Here is a 19,748-nt window from a genome sequence, read left to right as displayed (position 1 = left end):
CATCAGGGCCCATGGACTTGTGAATGCCCAGCTTGGCCAAGTGGTCTCTGACATGGTCCTCCTCAACTGAACAGTCCAGTTTCAAGAAAGATTACTCGAAGTGCAGCAGGTGCAATGAAGGACCATTAGGATGATCAAGAGAACACAGAGCCTATTTTGCAAGACTGAGACAGACTGGCATTATTTAGACCAACAAAATAAAAAAGGCTGGAAGTGCTTTCTATATACTTATCAGAAGGGTAAATACTACAAGAAGCTAATTAAACCAGAGAACATTACTGGCACAAAGACAATTTGTATCCATTAGCTACCAACAGACTTATGTCCTGGTTTGAGGTAAAACAGAACCAATTTTGTTCAGTAACCGCTTCTTAGCTGGGCCTCTTCTAACTACTGAAATTAACAGCATATTGTGCAGACAGTGTTCACTCTCTCAGAGTGATAAGGCCAATTGTTTATAGCTGATGCCCAGGCATGGTATGCAGAGAGGCTCCTGCTTACACTTATTGCCATAACAAAGTTGGTTGCCCTTGGCTGTTATTTGCGATGTTGGAAGGTCGGAAGCGGAAAAGCATAGTGGGGTCCCACCTGCAGGGAGGAGAGGACAGGACAGGTGACCCAAAACTGACCAACAGGGTATTCCATCCCATCTGCCTCATGCTCAGTATAAAAGCTGAGGGATCAAAGGGTCAGGGGCTCTTCCTTCAATGGCCGACATCTGAGGAGGACTCTGTTTGTCTGCCTGTGATCCCGATCCTGAATCCAGATCCGGGATCCAGTTCCCGTCCGTCACTGAGTCCAGCCTGGGACTGCCCCAGTGCCAGCAGGTGATGCGACTGTCATCTCGGGAGCTTGATACTGTTTTGTATATATTTTTCATTATTTCTTTTTATTTTATTATTAATATTTCATTAAAGTAGTTTAGTTTCTTCTAAACTGTAAGTCTCTTTTTCCTCCTCTGCCTCTCTCTTTGTAGAGGGGTAGAGGGGAGCATCTGTCGGTCCCGTCTGGGGTCCCTCGGGTCCCCAGTGGTGGATTTGGCCTAAACCACGACAACTTAAGAGTGAAAATCAGAAGTTTTCTAGTCATGAGAAAAACGAAGACATATCTTCCTGAAATAACCCTTTCCAAAGGTAGCAGCAGCCAAGACAGCTTTACATTTTTAGGAACTACAGTCTACGATGCAGTTGGCAACCATGACAGAGGACTAAATTTGACCTGGGGGGAACTGTTTTGTTCTATACTCCCTTACTGTTTTTTCCTAAGGAAATGCCAGCTGAAATAATTCTAAGTTCTGTAGCCAAAAATCTAAAATATATCCACTACTAAAAAACAGCAGTGTAAGTATAACCCCAGTAAAAGAAACAATGCAAGGTAAAGAATCTTTGAAGAGACTGCCAACTGATTTGGGATTTGCAAAACCAACACTATAGATTAATCCTTGCATTGGAAGAGAAGCTCAGCACAAGAAATATGGCTTAGACACTGTGCCCTATTCGACTAATGGGAACGCACTGGATATTGGACTAACTGCCTTTACGCACATTTTCCATCCATAGTGAAAACTATTCCTGCCACAGTACTAAGACCTGTATCCACGAAAGAATAGGGCAGTTTCCTAAACTACAACACAGAAGGCAAGTTAGAGGCTGGATAGTAGCTGACAAAGCACAAAGTAATCGTTCGCATTAAGCACCAGGCCACTATGTATCATAAACAAGCTTTCCTTAAGGGAAGAGGTAACAGTATATCAATAGTCCCCCAACATTCTTAGGCTTTTATTTGCAATGAATATCACAAGGCTATTTCGTATGAAAATATGGCCCCATTCAAGTCAGTATCAGACAGATATACAACCTGGGAAAACAAAAATTACAATCTATCAAGAATTAACAGTAAATTGTTCTTTTTGATCTAAGAAATGGAGGCTGGTAACATCAGAACTTGAGAGCAGCAAACTAGATTGTCTGTACAGACATTGAATTGACTCAGTTCTTAATTTTTCACTATACCGGCCTCCTCTGATTTTACAAGATTTGTTTTATAGCAAATATTAGCTGGTAAACAGTGCGGCTAAAGATATATGGACTCAGAAGTCTAAGCAAAAACAACAGTTAAATGTAACACAGCCCATTTGGGAGCGAGTTGTTTTTTGTTTTAAATAAGCACTGTGAAAATTACATTAGCAAAGCATCACTGAATCACTAGAGATAAAAATAATGCATCCAAGTTAAATGCCAAAATATACTCTCAATTTAATTTCACCAAACAAATCTTCCAATAACACCTCACTTAGCAATTCCCTGCAATCTTGCAAGTAGTCTGCTCTGCAAAATACCACTGGTGCAGTAACCACAGCAATTTCACAAACCGGTAAACTGCATGATGCGCATCCACCTTAAGAGCTGCTAATCAAACCTCCAGAATCCATAAGAGAAAAAGAAATGCACGTATTCGTGGAGTTGACACATACCAATAAATTCCCTCTTCCTTAAACAGTAGGCGACATTTGCCTCCAAGGCTGTAGGAAAATGTGTATGGCAACAAGTAGACAGAGAAACAAAGAAATATTTGTTTCTATCATTGTGAGAACAAGATACACCTATTAAACCGCAGTCTGTATAAGCTCTGGTGCATACTGATCACCGTGGCATATCCTAAGAATGAAAAGCACTTCAATGTGACCTATATTCTATGTCTTCTTAGAGCCTGGGAAGCACCCTTGAATCTAATTTTAAAAGCTACCGTGTAAAACCAATTAGGGTAGGATCCACTAAGCGAGTCACTTTTGAAGGCGTCTCCTGTAACAACCTACAAAGATGAAATGGCTTTACAGATTTACTGCCTAATAAAAGGAAGGGAAAAGTTTGGGGAAAAAAAAAAAAAAAAAGAACCTGTGTATTATCTTTTTTCAATGAAGGTGAGACTTGAAAGCTTAGTTACATCATATTATTGCACTATACGTATTTTTTATTTCTAGGTTGTATTCTCACCACACATCCTGTTACACCTGCATTATTAAAACTCCACTAACAGACAGGCTGCCAATTTAACCGCGTTAGTATCTGATCTTGCTCAAAGAAAATACGATTATTTAAACATCAGCATTTTAATAAGTGGAATTGTAATACAACAATGAAATCATGGGAAGCTATCAAGAAAATGTGATCAGGTCCTTTGAATTAAACAGACCATATTTTATTTTGAGAAAAATCTGTGGCTTTGTTAAACTCACAACCACCACACACACAACCCCTGCTGCCCTTTTAATTAATCCTGTGGGACAAATTTAGTTTTTACTGTAAAACCTAGTAAATGAAGTGTGCATAATGATTTTGTTAAATCTTAAATTGCTCTTTTAATTAACTGGCAATTTCCTCAGCATACGTACTATCTACTGAAGTGACATTATTGAGTACCCCTAATGCTTTTCAAACTACAGGAAAAAAAAAAGAAAGATATATAAGAAACAGCCCTCCGTGGAAGGGACTTGTTCTCTCTTGACTTGCATGGTTCCTGGAGAAGCATGTTACAGGGATTAAATCCCTTTGAATGTTAATGTGTTCCTCTTTTGAACCACAAAGAATACTAATCCTCCTCCCCTCATCTACCAACAGCTGCACTGTTTTTTCCTACTTGACAGAGTGGAACCAGATAGCATGGCATGATTGACTCGATTGTAAATATTGCGATTTGTTTTTGAACTGCTTACTTTTTGTGGAAATTTAACAAACCTGGCATCAGCTTATCTGCAGCACAGATAAGAATAAGCGTTCAGGCACCTAGAAGTCTCTTTCTAAACGATTACATCAGAAGAATTGTAAAAATAATTTATTACCTTATTAATAAATTAACACACTTTACAATCCCCTCGAACATTTACGGTGACTAGTACAGGAAGTCAGACTGGAATGTTCCCAAAGAAAGGGCATGCATGTGTGTACACAAATACACACACACATATAAGTGTATATATATTTATAATGGAAAAGTGAGGTAAAGTGAACAGCTACAGTTCAGTTCAGGCATGATTCCAGCATATACATCTAGAGTCATACATAAAATCTTTACGAATTAATCTCAACCCTACACATAACTCTTATTCAACTACTTCATACAGTTCGCAAAAGGACTCCAATTTCAACAAAAGCTAGATAACATAAGACAAGAATATGCAGGCTGACCATAGAAGTAGTCCACTAAATTTCCATTATCAAAATAAATATTTTCACATATTTGAACAGTCCCAAGTCAGATCAACTGCCAGAGTGCTCTTCATTCAGATTTAAATGTATAACTCACTGATAAGCCAATACAAAACCCGGTCTCCATATAGGATCCTTTAGAGTCCTAAACTTCAGCCAGGAAACAAATCCCATTATATTTACTATTCTGAATTTTCATTGACATTTTACAATCATTTTCACATTTTGGCCATCTCTATTCTTTGAATTATTTAGAAATAACAACACTGCAGAAGCAAATTTAAGTTATTAAGAAACTAGCATAGTTTATATTCAGAAGAGATTATGTTGACTAATTAATGGAAGTCTCCAATCCATTAAAAAAATTCCTCAAAAGACCATCATCTGTCTGACACTGTAATACAATATTGAAGCCTTTGGCATAAATTATTATTTACAACTAATGCGTACTGTGCTGATGCACTTTACAAAAATCATGGTATCATTGAGAATGTCTAACAATGTCATGCTTCATTTATTTCTGCAGATCAAAAGCAGCCCAACCTGTTAGATAGTATACAGGCTTAAAGTGGTAAGACAGAAAAGAGCAAGTATTTCCACATGAACTACAAATGTCGGTATCATACATAACTTGGTTGATGAACTTAACATTACAATTACAGTGCACTCTTAGAATAAAGATGCTTAACAAAAAATCTATCATCTTGTATTTATGATATGAGCTATAATTAAGGACTAAAAGTTATTAGCATACTTTAAAAATAATCACAAAGCTATTTTAAACAGGAATATGACTGCATTTAGGATTCTATTTATTTAAAAACATATTTATGCATACGTATTCTTTTCAATTCATCACGGATACTTTAATAGAGATGAAACTCTTTATTACCTTGCATTTTCCACTGAGGTACCATTAAACCCAAGAATGTAAGGGCAATAGTCTGCTACATACATAAAGGCTTTTACCCCAGGGTTAAAACAAGATAATTCAAGGTATGTTGAGTGTGCAGTGGTGGATTTATAATCTGCATGAAGATGGTTATGCAGCATTTGCCATGAAGCACCTTACTAGTTGGTGGTCCATAAAAAAACAAGCACATCACACAGAAAATAGATAGTTATGGGGAATAGAGATGTGTAAAAGTATAATCTGGAGAAAGAAAAGCATGACGGACATCAAAGATGATACCCTTTGGATTCTAAAAGAATTCAAAAGTGTTTAAATATCATGCCTGGGTAGAAGAGAGATTTTCAGATAATATGAAAGTTAAAGACAGAAAATCTAGCATCTAGTTGTACTACAGTAAACAGTTTTAGTTTTAGTACTGAAAATATACTTAGTTCTTTATGGCTTACAATGGTGAACCACATTGTAAGCCACTGCTTTCTAGTAATTAAAATATATCAAATAGAAAAGAATGGTGTTGATAAAACAGTGTTGGTAAGATCATATGGAAGGGCTTTGTCTAGAGTCTGGAATAAGGAAAAATAAACTCGACTTCATTCTAGCTCCACATGCCTGAGAACACTGGATCTAATCTCTATTAACACTAACCATACATTCTCTGGTCTAGTAAATTGAATTTAAAAATGAATACAGATGAAACAAATATCCACCTTACTGCATTTCACATACGTCTGGCAATTCAGAAATGATGTTGCGATAAGTAACTGTCTAAGCACTACACAGAAGTTAAAAATCATGCTGTTTATGTAGCTATTCTTCATACAGAAGCACAGACAGACTTTGATGTACTCTCAATTCAAGGAAAGAGGGGGTGGAAAGGTGAGAAGAGGAAGAAAAGTGCTTCACATAGCTTAACACTGACCCATTCAAGCAGTTAAGGAGCAGCTTGGAACAGCTCCAAAGGCTAAAGCAGCTCCCTTTCCAGTTTTGCTTGGCCAAATGGAAGACGACCACATTTCAGGATTTCAAGCAGTGCTTAGGCTTGCAATATCTGTTCTGTTACTCCATTTTTAGCTTTAAAAAAACACCCAAGCTTATTTGCTTATTGTGATTAAAATGTCTTATCTTGGGGATAAGAACATACTGGGGAGGCTGAGTGGTGAAGGGGGAAGGAAAAAAAAAAAAAAAAAAAAAGACAGACACTAAACAAAAAGGGGAAACAGAATAAAATGGAAGAACTCTCAGAATGCGGCTGATGTAGTAGCACCATCCTTCCCTCCACAGGAACCCTTCCCCTTCACCCCTCAACTTATGCAGACCTTTTACATAGCTGAATATAATTATTCCATCTCCTTACAAATGTTAATTCAAAACATGGAAGTACACTGTTTTTTTTCCAGATTAAATTCTAGCTGTTTCTCTGTATCAATGCTTCTGTTTATTATCTCTTAATCTAATCATTTTTTCACTATTTTATCTTCTACTCCTTATTGATCTGTCAGTCTTTAAACTTCAGTATTACTCATGCACATTACAATCCTAATGAGATTACACTGCCTTTTAATTACACTGCCATGAGAAATTCTGTATGTGATCCCGGTACACCTTATTACTCAAAATAGTATTGCTTTCTAGTAGTAAGGCTAATGCCACCGTATGAATTAATACAACAGCAACGTAATAGATGCTTTCTGTAAATTTAAATGATAGAATCCTATGCTGTCTTTGTTGAAGGTCTCTGGTACAGTCACCCTTCGTAGTCCTTTCTGCCACAGATACGCAACAGATCTTCTTAAAAATAAATACTAATAGTTTTAAATTAATATGTACTGTAAAAAGGATTCCTTTAAAACTCAGAGAACTGCAGAACAATAACAGGGCACTGGAGAGCAAGAACGCAATGGTTAAAAAACTACTAAAGAAATTACTTTGCCTTGCTCTTTTCTAACCAGGGTCACCAACAGAAGCTATAATACAACAAAATAGCATACACTGTTGATAGGAGACAGTGCTTTATCCTGAAGGGAATTTCTTTTGCAGTTGTCCTTTGAGTTTAATCTTACTACTGTGGCATCTCTTATTCTTTTTACGAGCTCAGAACGAGGGTAGAGCTTAATAAGCTATCAACAGAAAGAATTAGAAGTAGAATATAAACTGAAATTAGGCACTAATACAAGGAACACTGAAACACATAACTTGATTTTTTCACTTTACAGTATTGTTAGATTTTAAGTCATACCATCTGTTTAGCGAAATAATGCTCAATGAAATGCCAGCTGTAATCAGGAAGTCAGAGGCAATTTACAACTCAGATAAGGTTTCCTTCCAGGCAAAGAAGAAAGGAACAGCAGAAGAGCTTAAAAATTTTAGTCTTCTCAATACCAACTTAAGCTTATACCCTTTCTAATTCTTTAAGAGCTAAAAATTTCCTTTCTTACTTCTATCCATCCTAGATTTCCTTTCTGCTACCAACTTACTTGCTTAGTTCTGATTCAGAAATTCAGACAGCTTTTTTCTCAGGTATCATACTAGAAAATACTTACTAAAAGAGAATATTTCAACTTACCTGATGAAGATCGTTGCCCAAAACATACTCCTGAAAGTAACCTGGTGCAGCAGATGAAGCTCTAATGGCCTGCCACAGCTTATACTGACAGCCTCCAATATAATGAGACTTAACACCAGGGAAGTGATTGTAGTTTCTAAAAACAAATGCTTTCAGTGGTGTTCCTCTGTTTACAATGGTGCTTACTGCAGCTACCTAGTGAGTTAGAAAGAGCAAAAATAGTCATCTATGATGACAATAATGACAACTTCCCACAATATGAAATTAAATTTATACCTTAAATACACTTCTGGAATCCTACTTGGTTCATTATATATTCACTTTTTTATAATGCCTATCTGAATTTTAAAAAGTAAAAAAAAAAAACAAAAAAAAAAACCCACACACAACATCACAAACCCTCTCCAAACCAAATTCCCTAAAGAAAATGCTATTTTTAATCTGAAATTGTTTCCAGTGGCTATTCCATTTCTACCAATATCTATCCATTGATATTTAAAAAAAAAAAGAGCTGGTGCCATCTATATGATTTTAAAATACTTTGCCTTTATCAGTAATAGTTCGTTCATAGTTCATTCTCAAAAGTATGTCACCAGCAATGCAACAATGCCGTTAAATACAACTGTTAGCAAGGTCAACCAAATTCTTTCTTCAAGAAAACGATTACTTAATACTGCAATCTGAGTTAAAGGATTGCAGGAAGAATCTCTCCCAAAGAAAAACAAAAGAATCAAATCTTTCAAGGCTTTTTGCAAGGACCCTGAAATTTCATCAACAGAAAGTCACAAATGTAAATCTAAGTGAAAAGCCAAAATGGTATTTCTATAAAACAAAATTTATGACTGCAAAAAAAAAAAATAATTACATCTTACAGATATAATTACTCAAGGTGAGAGTACCTATACTTATGGGTGAGTCTTAGAATATGCAAGAACTTTTAGTGATGATGCACCCAGCCTGGCTGGCACTGTTCAGAACAATAGTCTAGCAGACAAGTGGGTGTTCAATTCCATTTTGTTTACTATTTTACAGAGTAGAGTGTTTTTGGGAAACATTACTCAACAGCTCTAACAGCTGACACTGTGATATTACTGTATGCATTTACATTCTTCAGCTACATAAGTTAAATAATTTAATTCACAGTAAGTCCATCCTTATAAAAATGAAAGCAAGGAAAGTATTACTTCCATATGACAATGCAGAAGAAAAACACATGCACGATTTGTACTCCATCATTTGATGATGGAGGAAAAGTTTCCTGTTTTTGTCAAAAGGAAGGTTTGGTTCTAAGCACTACCAGAAGCAGCAAGAAAAAATGCTTTGGAAAATTTAACAGAAAGCTTATTAAACTGATGCTTGAGTTTATTCTCATACCCATATACACTTGCACTTCATGAAGCAGTCTAAGTTGTAAAGTGCTGAGCACCTTCTGGAAAAATCCATCTGCCATGAATTTAACAGCAGCAGAGCACACAACTGCTGTTTTATTTTGATTTTGCTGTGCCTTGTAAAGAGTGCACCACTGCCAGCACTACAAAGCAATTACTGGGAATAGTTAGTTTCAACTCTATTTATATTTGCATTTTATTACTGAAGAACATGGAAGGAAGCCAAAGATCCCGGTTCAAAGATAACTTTCAAGTCAACGTAGGGCAGCTTCTCTCTCAGAAAGCAACATACCACTCCAGCCTTTTCATGTCCTTCTTTTAGCCATGGACTAGGAACACAGTCAGTCAAGCACATGTTTCTATGTTTAGAAAAATGTATCTTCCATTTAACAGTAAAGCATTGAATATAGTGCTATGACACCAAAACACCTGTTAATTACAGATTGTTCTGAAATATATGCTATTAGACTTCTCTTCTTTCTTCACACCCTATCCTTCACCAAAAATAAAATACCCTTGCTTTCTCATCTTTCACTCTCGTGCTGTTGCTCTATGTAACACCCCTCCAATTAATTGGTGCCCTTTAGATCATATACGAAGAGTAGAGATCTTGAGGCAAATGAACGTGACTGGAGAAAAATTGATAATCCAGATAAACTAAGGAGAAACCTTGTTCTCTCACCACACAATAATAGAGAACACAGCTGACATGCAGCATCTCCAGATGCTAGAATTCTCTTATATGAAATAACAAACTTTGCACAACTTGAAGAAGCTGATGTAGTATTTCTCTGCTTATAAGCCTTTTAACATCTCTGAAACACATTCTAACTTAGAGCATTAAATAAAAATTTGAGAAATTGCTGTAGAAGTTTAAGAAGCTGATGAATTTTTATCCTTTAGAAGCATGGCTTATCTTGTACGGAAGCTTGGAGAGCGTATCAATGCTCATGCTGTTTACCCAATATTCTTCTAGGGATAGTACCCTTACTCAGAACTCTTAAAAGTACTTGTGGAATACATAATTAGTATTTACCTTATAAAAATGTACTTACCTTTGGACATTTGGAATTTCTTGCAGTTTCAATCATAAGGTTTGAGCCCATTTTTTCTCTACAAATAAGTGTAAAAAATTGAAAATGCTCCATCAGTTTAGCATGAACAAGAGACATTTTTATCATCCTTACTTCTGAGAACTTTGCATTTAAAAGAAACAATGCTTGGATTTCTCTTTAATGATTGGATGTCTATGGGTGATTTCAATGAACCAATATTTCAAACCTTTTAGGCTGTTGGAAATAAGTCTGAATAGTGATTGAGGTCTTGATTCAGTTACTCACTTCACCACATACTTAACCATAAACCATCAGGATTACTCAACTACTTTGCTATATTTAAGAATTAAAAAAAATCAACTTCTTAATTACTATAAAACCGTTTAATGAAAATTACTGTCCTGAATTGTTATGATAACAAAAGCAAAGACAGGCAGACAACATTCTACATGATTTAGAAGTTAAAACATCTACATGTAATCATAGAATCATAGGGTTGGAAGGGACCTCTGGAGATCATCTAGTCCAACCCACATCATCCATAACAGTAATTCAATATGCATTTAACATCCATTTTTCAGGTGGAATTTTTTCATATGCATACATTTTTATAAATGTGACAGTGAAATCACATGAATGGTCAACATTGCAGTTTATCATCACATCAGCATTAGCGTCAGTATTCTAATTGCTAACGAGAAGGTAGCCCTCCTGCATATAGTGCAGGAAACTGGAGGGTATCAGCATACTAGCCAGTAATATCGTATCAGCACCCGCTTCAACTTTGATTTGCTTACAGCAAAGGTACAAAACTATAGAGTGGGTGCTCATCCATAACGATTCCGAACAGGCCTTCATTTAAATCAGTAAGTTTTCTCCCTCCCCTTGAATACAGCCCACAAACACAGGTAGTGCATCTACCTTATTCTGCAAAGACGGTTTTCAGTATTGCCACACTTTTTAAGTAAGGTGATTCCATGTGTTGTTGTTAAGAGATCATCCACCTATAGCTTGCAGTACTGTGACAGTAGGTAGTAGTGCTTCCACTGTTAAAAACAACACCTTTATCAATCTAGTCCTCAATGTAGACAGTAAACTGTATTTGGAGGTAGGACAATTTACTGTTTCGCTATTGGATATCTGTGCTTGAAGGATGGCTGTGTACGCGTCTTTGAGAGGAAGGAAGGAAGGGGGACAGCTTCTAGTCCTATGATTGAAGACTGCTGCTGACACAATTCTTATATCCACAGCACTGGTTTATATTATTTTTTCCAACAAATGCATTATCTCCAGTCCCACGGTCATCAACTGGAAGGGGAAGAGTGCCATCTACACTCACTAATTGATTACAGGAGAGGAAGGCACACAAAACCATGAAGTTAGCAATGTTCAGAAAAAAAAGATGAGATTGATAGACGTGAGATATGAAAGACATCTACTGATTTGCATCACTTTCACCTACTTCTTCCTAAGTATCTGTAGTAGATATTTTTTCCCAAACCCTGAATGCAACGATTAAAAAACTGCATAAGCAATATCCACTGCTTAAAAATAGGAATGGTCAAACCGAGTAATTATTTTCTCACATCTTGTTTCTTATGAAGGACAGAAACTGATGCTTTAGAGTAGGTACAAGAAATCCCTTGAACTACTATGCAAGTTTAAACATTAAGGTCTAAAGATAAATCCAAATTTATTTTAGTTTTGTTGCTAGCATTAATACTGTTATTGTGTATTATATAAATGTCTTTGTCAAGCCTCACTTCAATTGTTTTCTTTACCCAAGTCACAACACAATTAATTCCAGTTTATTCACATACTGCATTAAAAGAGAAAGTCTCCTAATTTTAATTTTTCTGAACAGTCCCCTGTTCTTGAAGAGATGAGAACGGTAATCCTCAAGATATCTTACTATCTCAAATTACTGCTTTAACTTGTTTGCTTTTTTTAATGATAAAGAGTCCCAATTCTTTTGTGTGATTTGTCTTTAGGTCACTGGCTACTTTTTACCAATCTTCCAACTGAATAATTCTCTAAAATAGGGTAACTGGGACTGTAAATAGTATTGAAACTATATCATGGATTAATATAACAGCATTATAATATTTTCTGTATTTTCAATCCCAGTCCTCACACACTGAATCATCTGGTTTGATCACAAGCATACAGATGTTTTGTTAAACTGTCCATGACAACACCCAAATCGCTTTTTTATATTAGGTTAAATCCTGTATTTTACATTTTTCCACTCATGGGTTATTACTTTACACATAATTACATTTGCCATCCTATTTTTTCCATTTATCTGCTTTGTTAGTGTCTGTCTGTGACCTATGTCCCCTAGACGTGACCTACCTAAACAAGTCTCCTTCGCAAATGTTGTTCTTCCACTGCTTCAGGTCACTAATATTGCAACACTTATTTCAATAATGCTATGCAGAACATATTGCCAAAGATATGCTTACAGAAACATTCTAATGGGTTACAGCCAGGGTACAAATAGTCTGGAGAAAGAACATTCAATTTGAAAGGCAAAACTGTAACTTTTACTTCCTTCTAACAACAAAAAGTACCAGGAAACTATGACTATTTATCAAACGTAGAAGAGGGACTTCTATTCCATGTTCCATAAAGATATAGAACATCTCACTGATAACGCTGCAAAATCTGTTAAGTATGTCTGGAGTGAGTAACTGGTACAGAATGTGTTGCCTGTCAAGTCACTGGAGAGCAGTCTCAATTTATACTTCAATATTTGTTGCGTAAATTGGTTTGAAGTATTATTACTTGCAATACCAAGCACATGCATTACCCATTTTCCTACCAACAGAGAATATGTAACTTTTACCCTACCGTCTATACAATGCTTGATTGCTTCTCAAGATTATAAATTCTCAATACGGGATTTTAGTTAGTTTGTGAAAACCTCTAGCTGCTCAGCAAATTTCTCCAGTAGCTTCTCAGGACAGTATGAAAGAAAAAAACTGCATATATAAACAACAGTCAAAAGAAAACAGAAAACTTGGAACTATAAGCCAGGTTCTTCTTGCAAATGCAATGCATGGCAAGTATAATTTTCTGCACAAAATAATAAAAGTAATTGATTAAAACTAGTCCTCAAGCTGCAATCCAAGGAATACATCAGAAGTGTTAAAATAAACATATATTTAAGACATAAAATCAATTCCCTAGAGCACTCAGAATAAAACTTATTTAAACAAAATCAGTTGTCATTTTCAGAAATGGAATTTATAACATGCCTCATTAATACATGCAACATTAGCTTAATTATTTTCAGCAAGAATACTTTCTGACAGACAATAATACCATCAATATTGTGGTAGGGTTAAATGTATGTTGTATGCCTGTATACGGTAAATGGTTACTCTCTATTTCAAGCAAGGCTGACAAGTCTACTACCATTTAATCAACAAAAAGTCTCCCAGCACAGGTCAGGCTTTTAAATATATTAAAAAAACCAAAAGAAAACATGCAGCACTTTTCCCATGCAATGATCAAAAGTTAGACCTGATCTTCTTATTGCCATAAAGAGATACTGTATAACCTTTCAATTCCCTTCTTAGCTCTAGGCTTCCACACCACAAGGAAGCCTGCAGGAATCCCTGCTGTTTAAATAAAATGCTGTGTCTGCATAGTGTCTCCCTTCAACATTGCAGAATTAGGTCAACAAAAAGTCATTTGTTGATCAGTAAATTTAATTTTTAATTTAATCTATAGATAATATAAAAATTGCCTGGCTTCTGTCTGTTGCACAAGAGGAGAGTGCATACCTCCCTCATGTTACATGTAGCTGTAAAGAGTAATAGCATTTTAATTAATGGCATGTAAAATACTTTCACATGAGGTAATTTTGATTTTCACAAGACTTCTTTTAGTTGGGCAGGAAAGGAAGAGGGAAGGCAGAGAAAAATCTCTTTTCTTAAAAAAAAAAAAAAAAAGAGGAACTTCAGACATCTGAGAAGAAAACATCGTGATGTTCATTTGATAAACACACTTATTCCATGCAAGAGCACACAGAAGTGGTGCTTGGAAGCCTCTCTCTCCACTTCAGCAAAGAAGTAAGATGCTTAGAACTCAGGCAACACAGGTATTCCCACTATACTGCCCAGAAAAAATTCCTTCAATCCTATAAAACACATTAATCATGTTCCCAAAGGAATTTGTTATTACTTATCCAAAGCAGCTTTTTTACATTTGGTCTCAGAGAAGGCTTTATCAGTTCTTTAGTAGCAGTGCCAGCTTACACTGTTTGGGAAACTATGACATTAGTTTGCTAAAAATTATAAACAATGGAACTACCAATACAAATACAGATGAATAAAACTAAGTAATAAAACTTGTAATAAATGTTAATCATTTCTTCCAGTGACTTTTCCTGAATAGCCGTTAATGCTTTTGTATACATATCTACAAACAAACACCCTTTCACTGGCAACTCTGACACAACAGATATTTTTTAATTGCAATCTTTACAGCCCATTTCCCTTTTCAAAGAAAGGGGCAATGGGCAAACCCCTCAATATAGCAGCTAAGATTAAAAATTCCTTCTACAGCAGATTATTTCATTTCTCACCATGTCGCCTATAAGAAAAAAAGGCACAGCAGGTGGCTAGAAAAATTTGTATCAGATCTATAATGAGTCAGATCAAGTAGAGCTGGCAAGCATACAAGAATATAATCAGAAATTGGTGCACTAAAACGTATTTTACTCCCCAGAAACAGAAATCATTACATTAAAGGCTTTCAATGTTTTGGTAAATATGAAAACAGCTATTTCGAAAGAATGCAAGTATATGCTAATCCTTTCTACTTGTTTTAAAAATATGCTTACCAGTGAAACAATGACAAAACCACAGGCTCTCAAACATTATACTAAGTACTTCTCACCTGATCATTTTTTACTTACTTGAGCATTTTTTCCCAGATGTCACTGTCATAAAAGGCGTGGCTCCAACCCATTTTGACTGTTCCAACAATCACATTCTGCTTAAAAACATCTGATCCTAACTTGCGATACAGTTCTTCACAATCATCCAGAGGGATATGGAACAACCCCAACATAAAAGCTAATATAGCCCCTGAAGAAGAAATATTTTGAAATGTAAAATATAGCCTGGAATAAGATTATAAAGATGGATTATCAATAAAGCAGAACATCTATCTCGAAAAGGGAAGACCAGCTGACATTTCTATCACTAAATTCCTGTTCAAAGATCACAGACGATGTTTTAAAGGACATATACAAGACAGGAATAGTCTACTTTCAAAAACAGAACTATAAGAAGTTGAAAATTGCATTATTTCATTTCTCAGATTTCACCCCTGCAAACATGTATATGGCAGAAAGCAAATTAAATCCACTGCTTTATCTGGAAAGAGAAATGAGTAAGAGAAATTGATGCTGTGGTATTAAAAATATATTTGGAGCATTACTTGCTATCTGGCAAACTCTGAGTCAGTAAAGAAAAATTCTAGGAAAATTCCATAAAAAGAAAGGAGTTTTGACTAGTTTGGAACACATTTGGTTGCAACCATTTAAAATTAGTCATTCATACATACTGCCATCTAGTGTGTGCCTCAAAACCCATATATGACCTACCCTTGAAGGAACAAAACAACAGTAACCAAAAAGCATGGATATAGAATGCCATTAAAAAGACTGTGGAAAAATACAATTAATGCATCACTACAATTCTGAGATATGTTAAACTGAAAAGGACATATGCAACCTTTAAATCTCATTGTGCAATACTGGGAGGACATGTAATTAAGCATTAGGAATAATTACGACATGATTTGTCCAATTTGGAAGTGAATGCAATAGGTTTGAATAAAATTAATTTTAAAAAGGAGAAATTCTTGAAAGAGAGTAAGAATAAAACGCATATGCAGAAAGAACTACATAAAGAAAGTTACAGAAGGCTTTAAAGGAAACATGACTTTCAAAGCTGCTTTTGCTCTCACAAACCCCACCACTATGATAGCTGAGTGTCAGTGGATTGATGGTCTCAATTTTTAAAATTGTAGCCCACATGCTTAATATACCGGGGGCTACTTGACACATGAAAGTTTCATCAACAGAAACCTACTCAACTGCCAAATCACCAATGCCTGTATTCACCACAGAGTAAACATCTAGCAGCAGAGAAACACCATTTTCCTCAATCATGCAAATCCTCTGCTACCTTCTTTTCCTATTAACTCTCCAGCACCAATTCTAGAATATCATGCATTTCCTATTTTGGTGAACAGTTTCAAAGCCAAAGAGCCAAAATTCATACAAAATGCAAACTCATTTTCACTTCACCTCCTGAGAAACAGCACCAAAACCTGCAGTCCACATCAGCACACAAGTGGCAGTAGATAATACCAGAGTCAAGGTACACATTAGAGGGCTTTGCTGAAACCTGCTGGATGGTCATAAGACACTCACAGGAGAGTAAGATCAAAATCAAAGATACAGTGCAGGCTCCACCAGGTGGTCCAGTGAAAAAAGTTTCTGATGCTTCCATCACATCCTGCTTTGTATCAGAGACTCCTACACTCCAGTCACCATCCCACCATCTCAACCAGGCCAACACTTCGGGGGGGGGGGGGGGGGGGAGGGGGAACTAAATAAAACCTGGGAGGCTAAGAAGCATATCTTGAAGAACACAGGGATACAGCTGGCTAATAAGACACATAAGCAAAAATATAACCTGAAAGACGGAAGTACTCCTTCCTTATTTGGTGCTAGTAAGACTTCAGCTGAAGTGCTATACCTGTACCTAAATTACATTCTTCAAAAAAGACACAGACCAATTGAAAACAACAGAAGAAATACACAAAAAAAGTCCCCAAAACCCCATCACACATCAAGGAAATCAGTCTGTAAAGAAGGTCTGAGTAAACAAGCTATGAGAAAAGCCTTTAAATGCACAGAAGGCTGCTGCAAGGAGAAAAGAAAGAATCTGTTATCCATGTTCCTGGGGAGTCAGGACAAGAGGAAAAAAATTTGAACATCCACAGGAAGATCCATATTAGACACCTGGATTTTTTTTCCTCAAACGTAAAGACAGCGTAGCACTAGCACAAATTTTCTGAAGAGGTATGACATGATTCAAAATCTTACAAAATTGTCAATAGCGAAACACACACAGCTGACCCTTCCCTTGGGAAACAAGATAACTTCCTAAGGACGCTGCCAGCTCTATAATAGCATGACCTGACTTACTCGTGAATTCTCCTGAAAAAAATACCTTTTCTATCAGAAAGGTTTTCAAAATGCATTTCAAAACTGGAAAGACATCATGGGTTTAAAAAAAAAAATAATAATAAATCACCAACACAGAAAGATACCCATTTTGTTTACACAGACGCCTTATCTGCAAATCACTGAAGTACTGAAGTCTGGGAGAATACATGGGGGCACTAGCCCAATGCTGTTCTTAACTTGGGAGGAATATTTTGGGAGAATATTCTTACGTGAAGTCCTTATGCAACCTTCACATACATCCAAAACTGATGATCAAAGAGACCAGTACAATTCAGATGTCTTTGTAGCAGAACGCACTGGAAAACAGCACGCGTAGAGAACCTTTGATCACAGCATGTCAATGATCTAATCTCTCATATGATGCACCCGAATGGCACTAATTATTAGAACAATACAGAATTTTAGGAAAAAACATGTATTTTTAAAATTCTTGGAGCAGGCCAGCACATTTGAAAATGGGGTAGTACATACTTTGCCTGATGACATACTCTTGATGTTATAAACTGCTTCCTGTGACTGAATTGTTAAGTGCACTACTATTGAGAGGTATCTTTGCTATACTGGGAGACTGAATGAGTGGTTAAAAGAACATACAAGCCACACCCACAGCATACCTGCAGGTAAGTTTTCCTCAATGGGTTAAGTGGTCTGTGCATCTGTAAAAGCATGTCATAATCCAGACAACAGTGATTATCACCCTCACTTACAGAATTCCCACCAGCTCAGTTCATGGCAGAATGGCACTTCTTCCTCTCAACTGCTTTGTTTTCATCTCTGGATTTTTGCACAGAACAGGCACAAACTTGGTACAGAATTTTCATTAACTTGGTTCCCCATAAGGAAAGTTCAGTGGCCATCGCTGTGTTGCATGTGCTTGCAGATTTTCTGGTGCTTCTATGCCCAGATACTGTGCTCAGCAACAGGCAGGTGACCTAAGTATGCAGGGCCCATTACAGCATCATTACAGTGACCTTTCTCTGCAACTACATTTACACCCTATGACCACTAGTGAAGTACAGGGAAGCTAACTACAAAGACAGACCCTATAACACTGAATTCACAGCAAACTGCTTATTTCTAAACCTCCAAGGCAAACCAGCTAAATGATGGTAAGAGATGAAAAGCACATCAGAAAAAAAAAAAAAAAAACACCTGTAATGCACAAGAGGCATCCTTCCTTTCATTTAATACATCACTCTTTAAACCACTATTCATCCAGCTGCAAGCTTCTGCAAATTCTGTTGGCATATGTACCATCAACACAAATTGAAACGGTAAAGTACACTGCTAGCACATGCTGACAGATATGTACAACCTCTCCCAGCCATGTCTTGTCACCAATTATTGCAAACTGAAGTACCACAAACAAATGCTTGATAGTGTAAACAAAGCTTAAAAGAACATTTTAAGCACCTACTAGCAGTACAAACCCCACAATCTGGTGAAAAATTAAGAATAAAGTTAGTTCTAATCAGAGTAGTGGGATCGAATTAAGAACACCAGGCCTCTTTACCAAAGATAAAATGTCTTCATAATGATTGAAGGAGACATTAGAGAAGTGTTTGGTTAATGAAACTATGTTCCAAAAAAAACCAACCACTGACTGCTAAACTAATTAACAAAGAATTTCCTTTTCAAAGACTATTAAAATCGTAAAGCAGGGAACTATATTGTGCCTACAGACAAATTCTGTCTAGCAGACCTAAACATTCTCCTCTTCTCTGCTATTTTGAGCTTACTAAGCAAATCTCTGGAAACACAAACATTGTATCTAGTCATGGTGATCAGCATTTAGTGTTATTTCTAAATTAAACTGTATGGAAGACGAGCATTGTGCAAAAAAATTGAAGAATTTGGGTTTCTAAAGGAAACTGAGCTATTGAACTACAGCATACATCTTATCATAGAAGGGTTTGGGTTGGAAGGGACCTTAAAAGAAGATCTAGTTCCAACCCCCCTGCAATGGCCAGGGACGCCTCCCACTAGACCAGGTTGCTCAAAGCCCCATCCAGCCTGGCCTTGAGCACTTCCAGGGATGGAGCTTCTACAACTTCTCTGGGCAACCTGTTCCAGTGTCTCACCACCCTCACAGTGAAAAATATCTTCCTGATATCTAATCTGAATCTACCCTCTTTCAGTTTGAAGCCATTATACCTCACCCTATGACTACATGCTCTTGTAAAAAGTCCCTCTCCAACTTTCTTGTAGGCACCCTTCAGATACTGAAAGGCCACAATAAGGTCTCCCCTGAGCATCCTCTTCTGCAGGCTGAACAACCCCAACTCTCTCAGCCCATCCTCATAGGAAAGGTGCTCCAGCCCTCTTATCTTTGTGGCCTCCTCTGGACC

General features: G+C 36.6%; 1 protein-coding gene across 1 annotated transcript in view; it reads right to left on the bottom strand.

Annotated features, from left to right (window-relative positions):
* PNPLA8 (patatin like domain 8, phospholipase A2) overlaps positions 1–19,748 on the bottom strand; it is a 42,016-nt gene that overhangs the window by 14,400 nt on the left and 7,868 nt on the right. The window contains exons 6-8 of the mRNA XM_082498686.1: positions 15,052–15,223; positions 10,125–10,182; positions 7,682–7,876 (exon numbers count right to left, since the gene is read on the bottom strand). Of these exons, the coding sequence (XP_082354812.1) occupies positions 7,682–7,876; positions 10,125–10,182; positions 15,052–15,223 (425 nt within the window). The remainder of the gene's footprint in view (positions 1–7,681; positions 7,877–10,124; positions 10,183–15,051; positions 15,224–19,748) is intronic.

This window comes from Vanellus vanellus (assembly GCF_965231255.1).
Source record: "Vanellus vanellus genome assembly, chromosome: 1".
NCBI lineage: Eukaryota > Metazoa > Chordata > Aves > Charadriiformes > Charadriidae > Vanellus > Vanellus vanellus.
The sequence above is the reverse complement of the archived record's forward strand: the minus strand, read 5'-3'. Positions and strand labels throughout refer to the sequence as shown.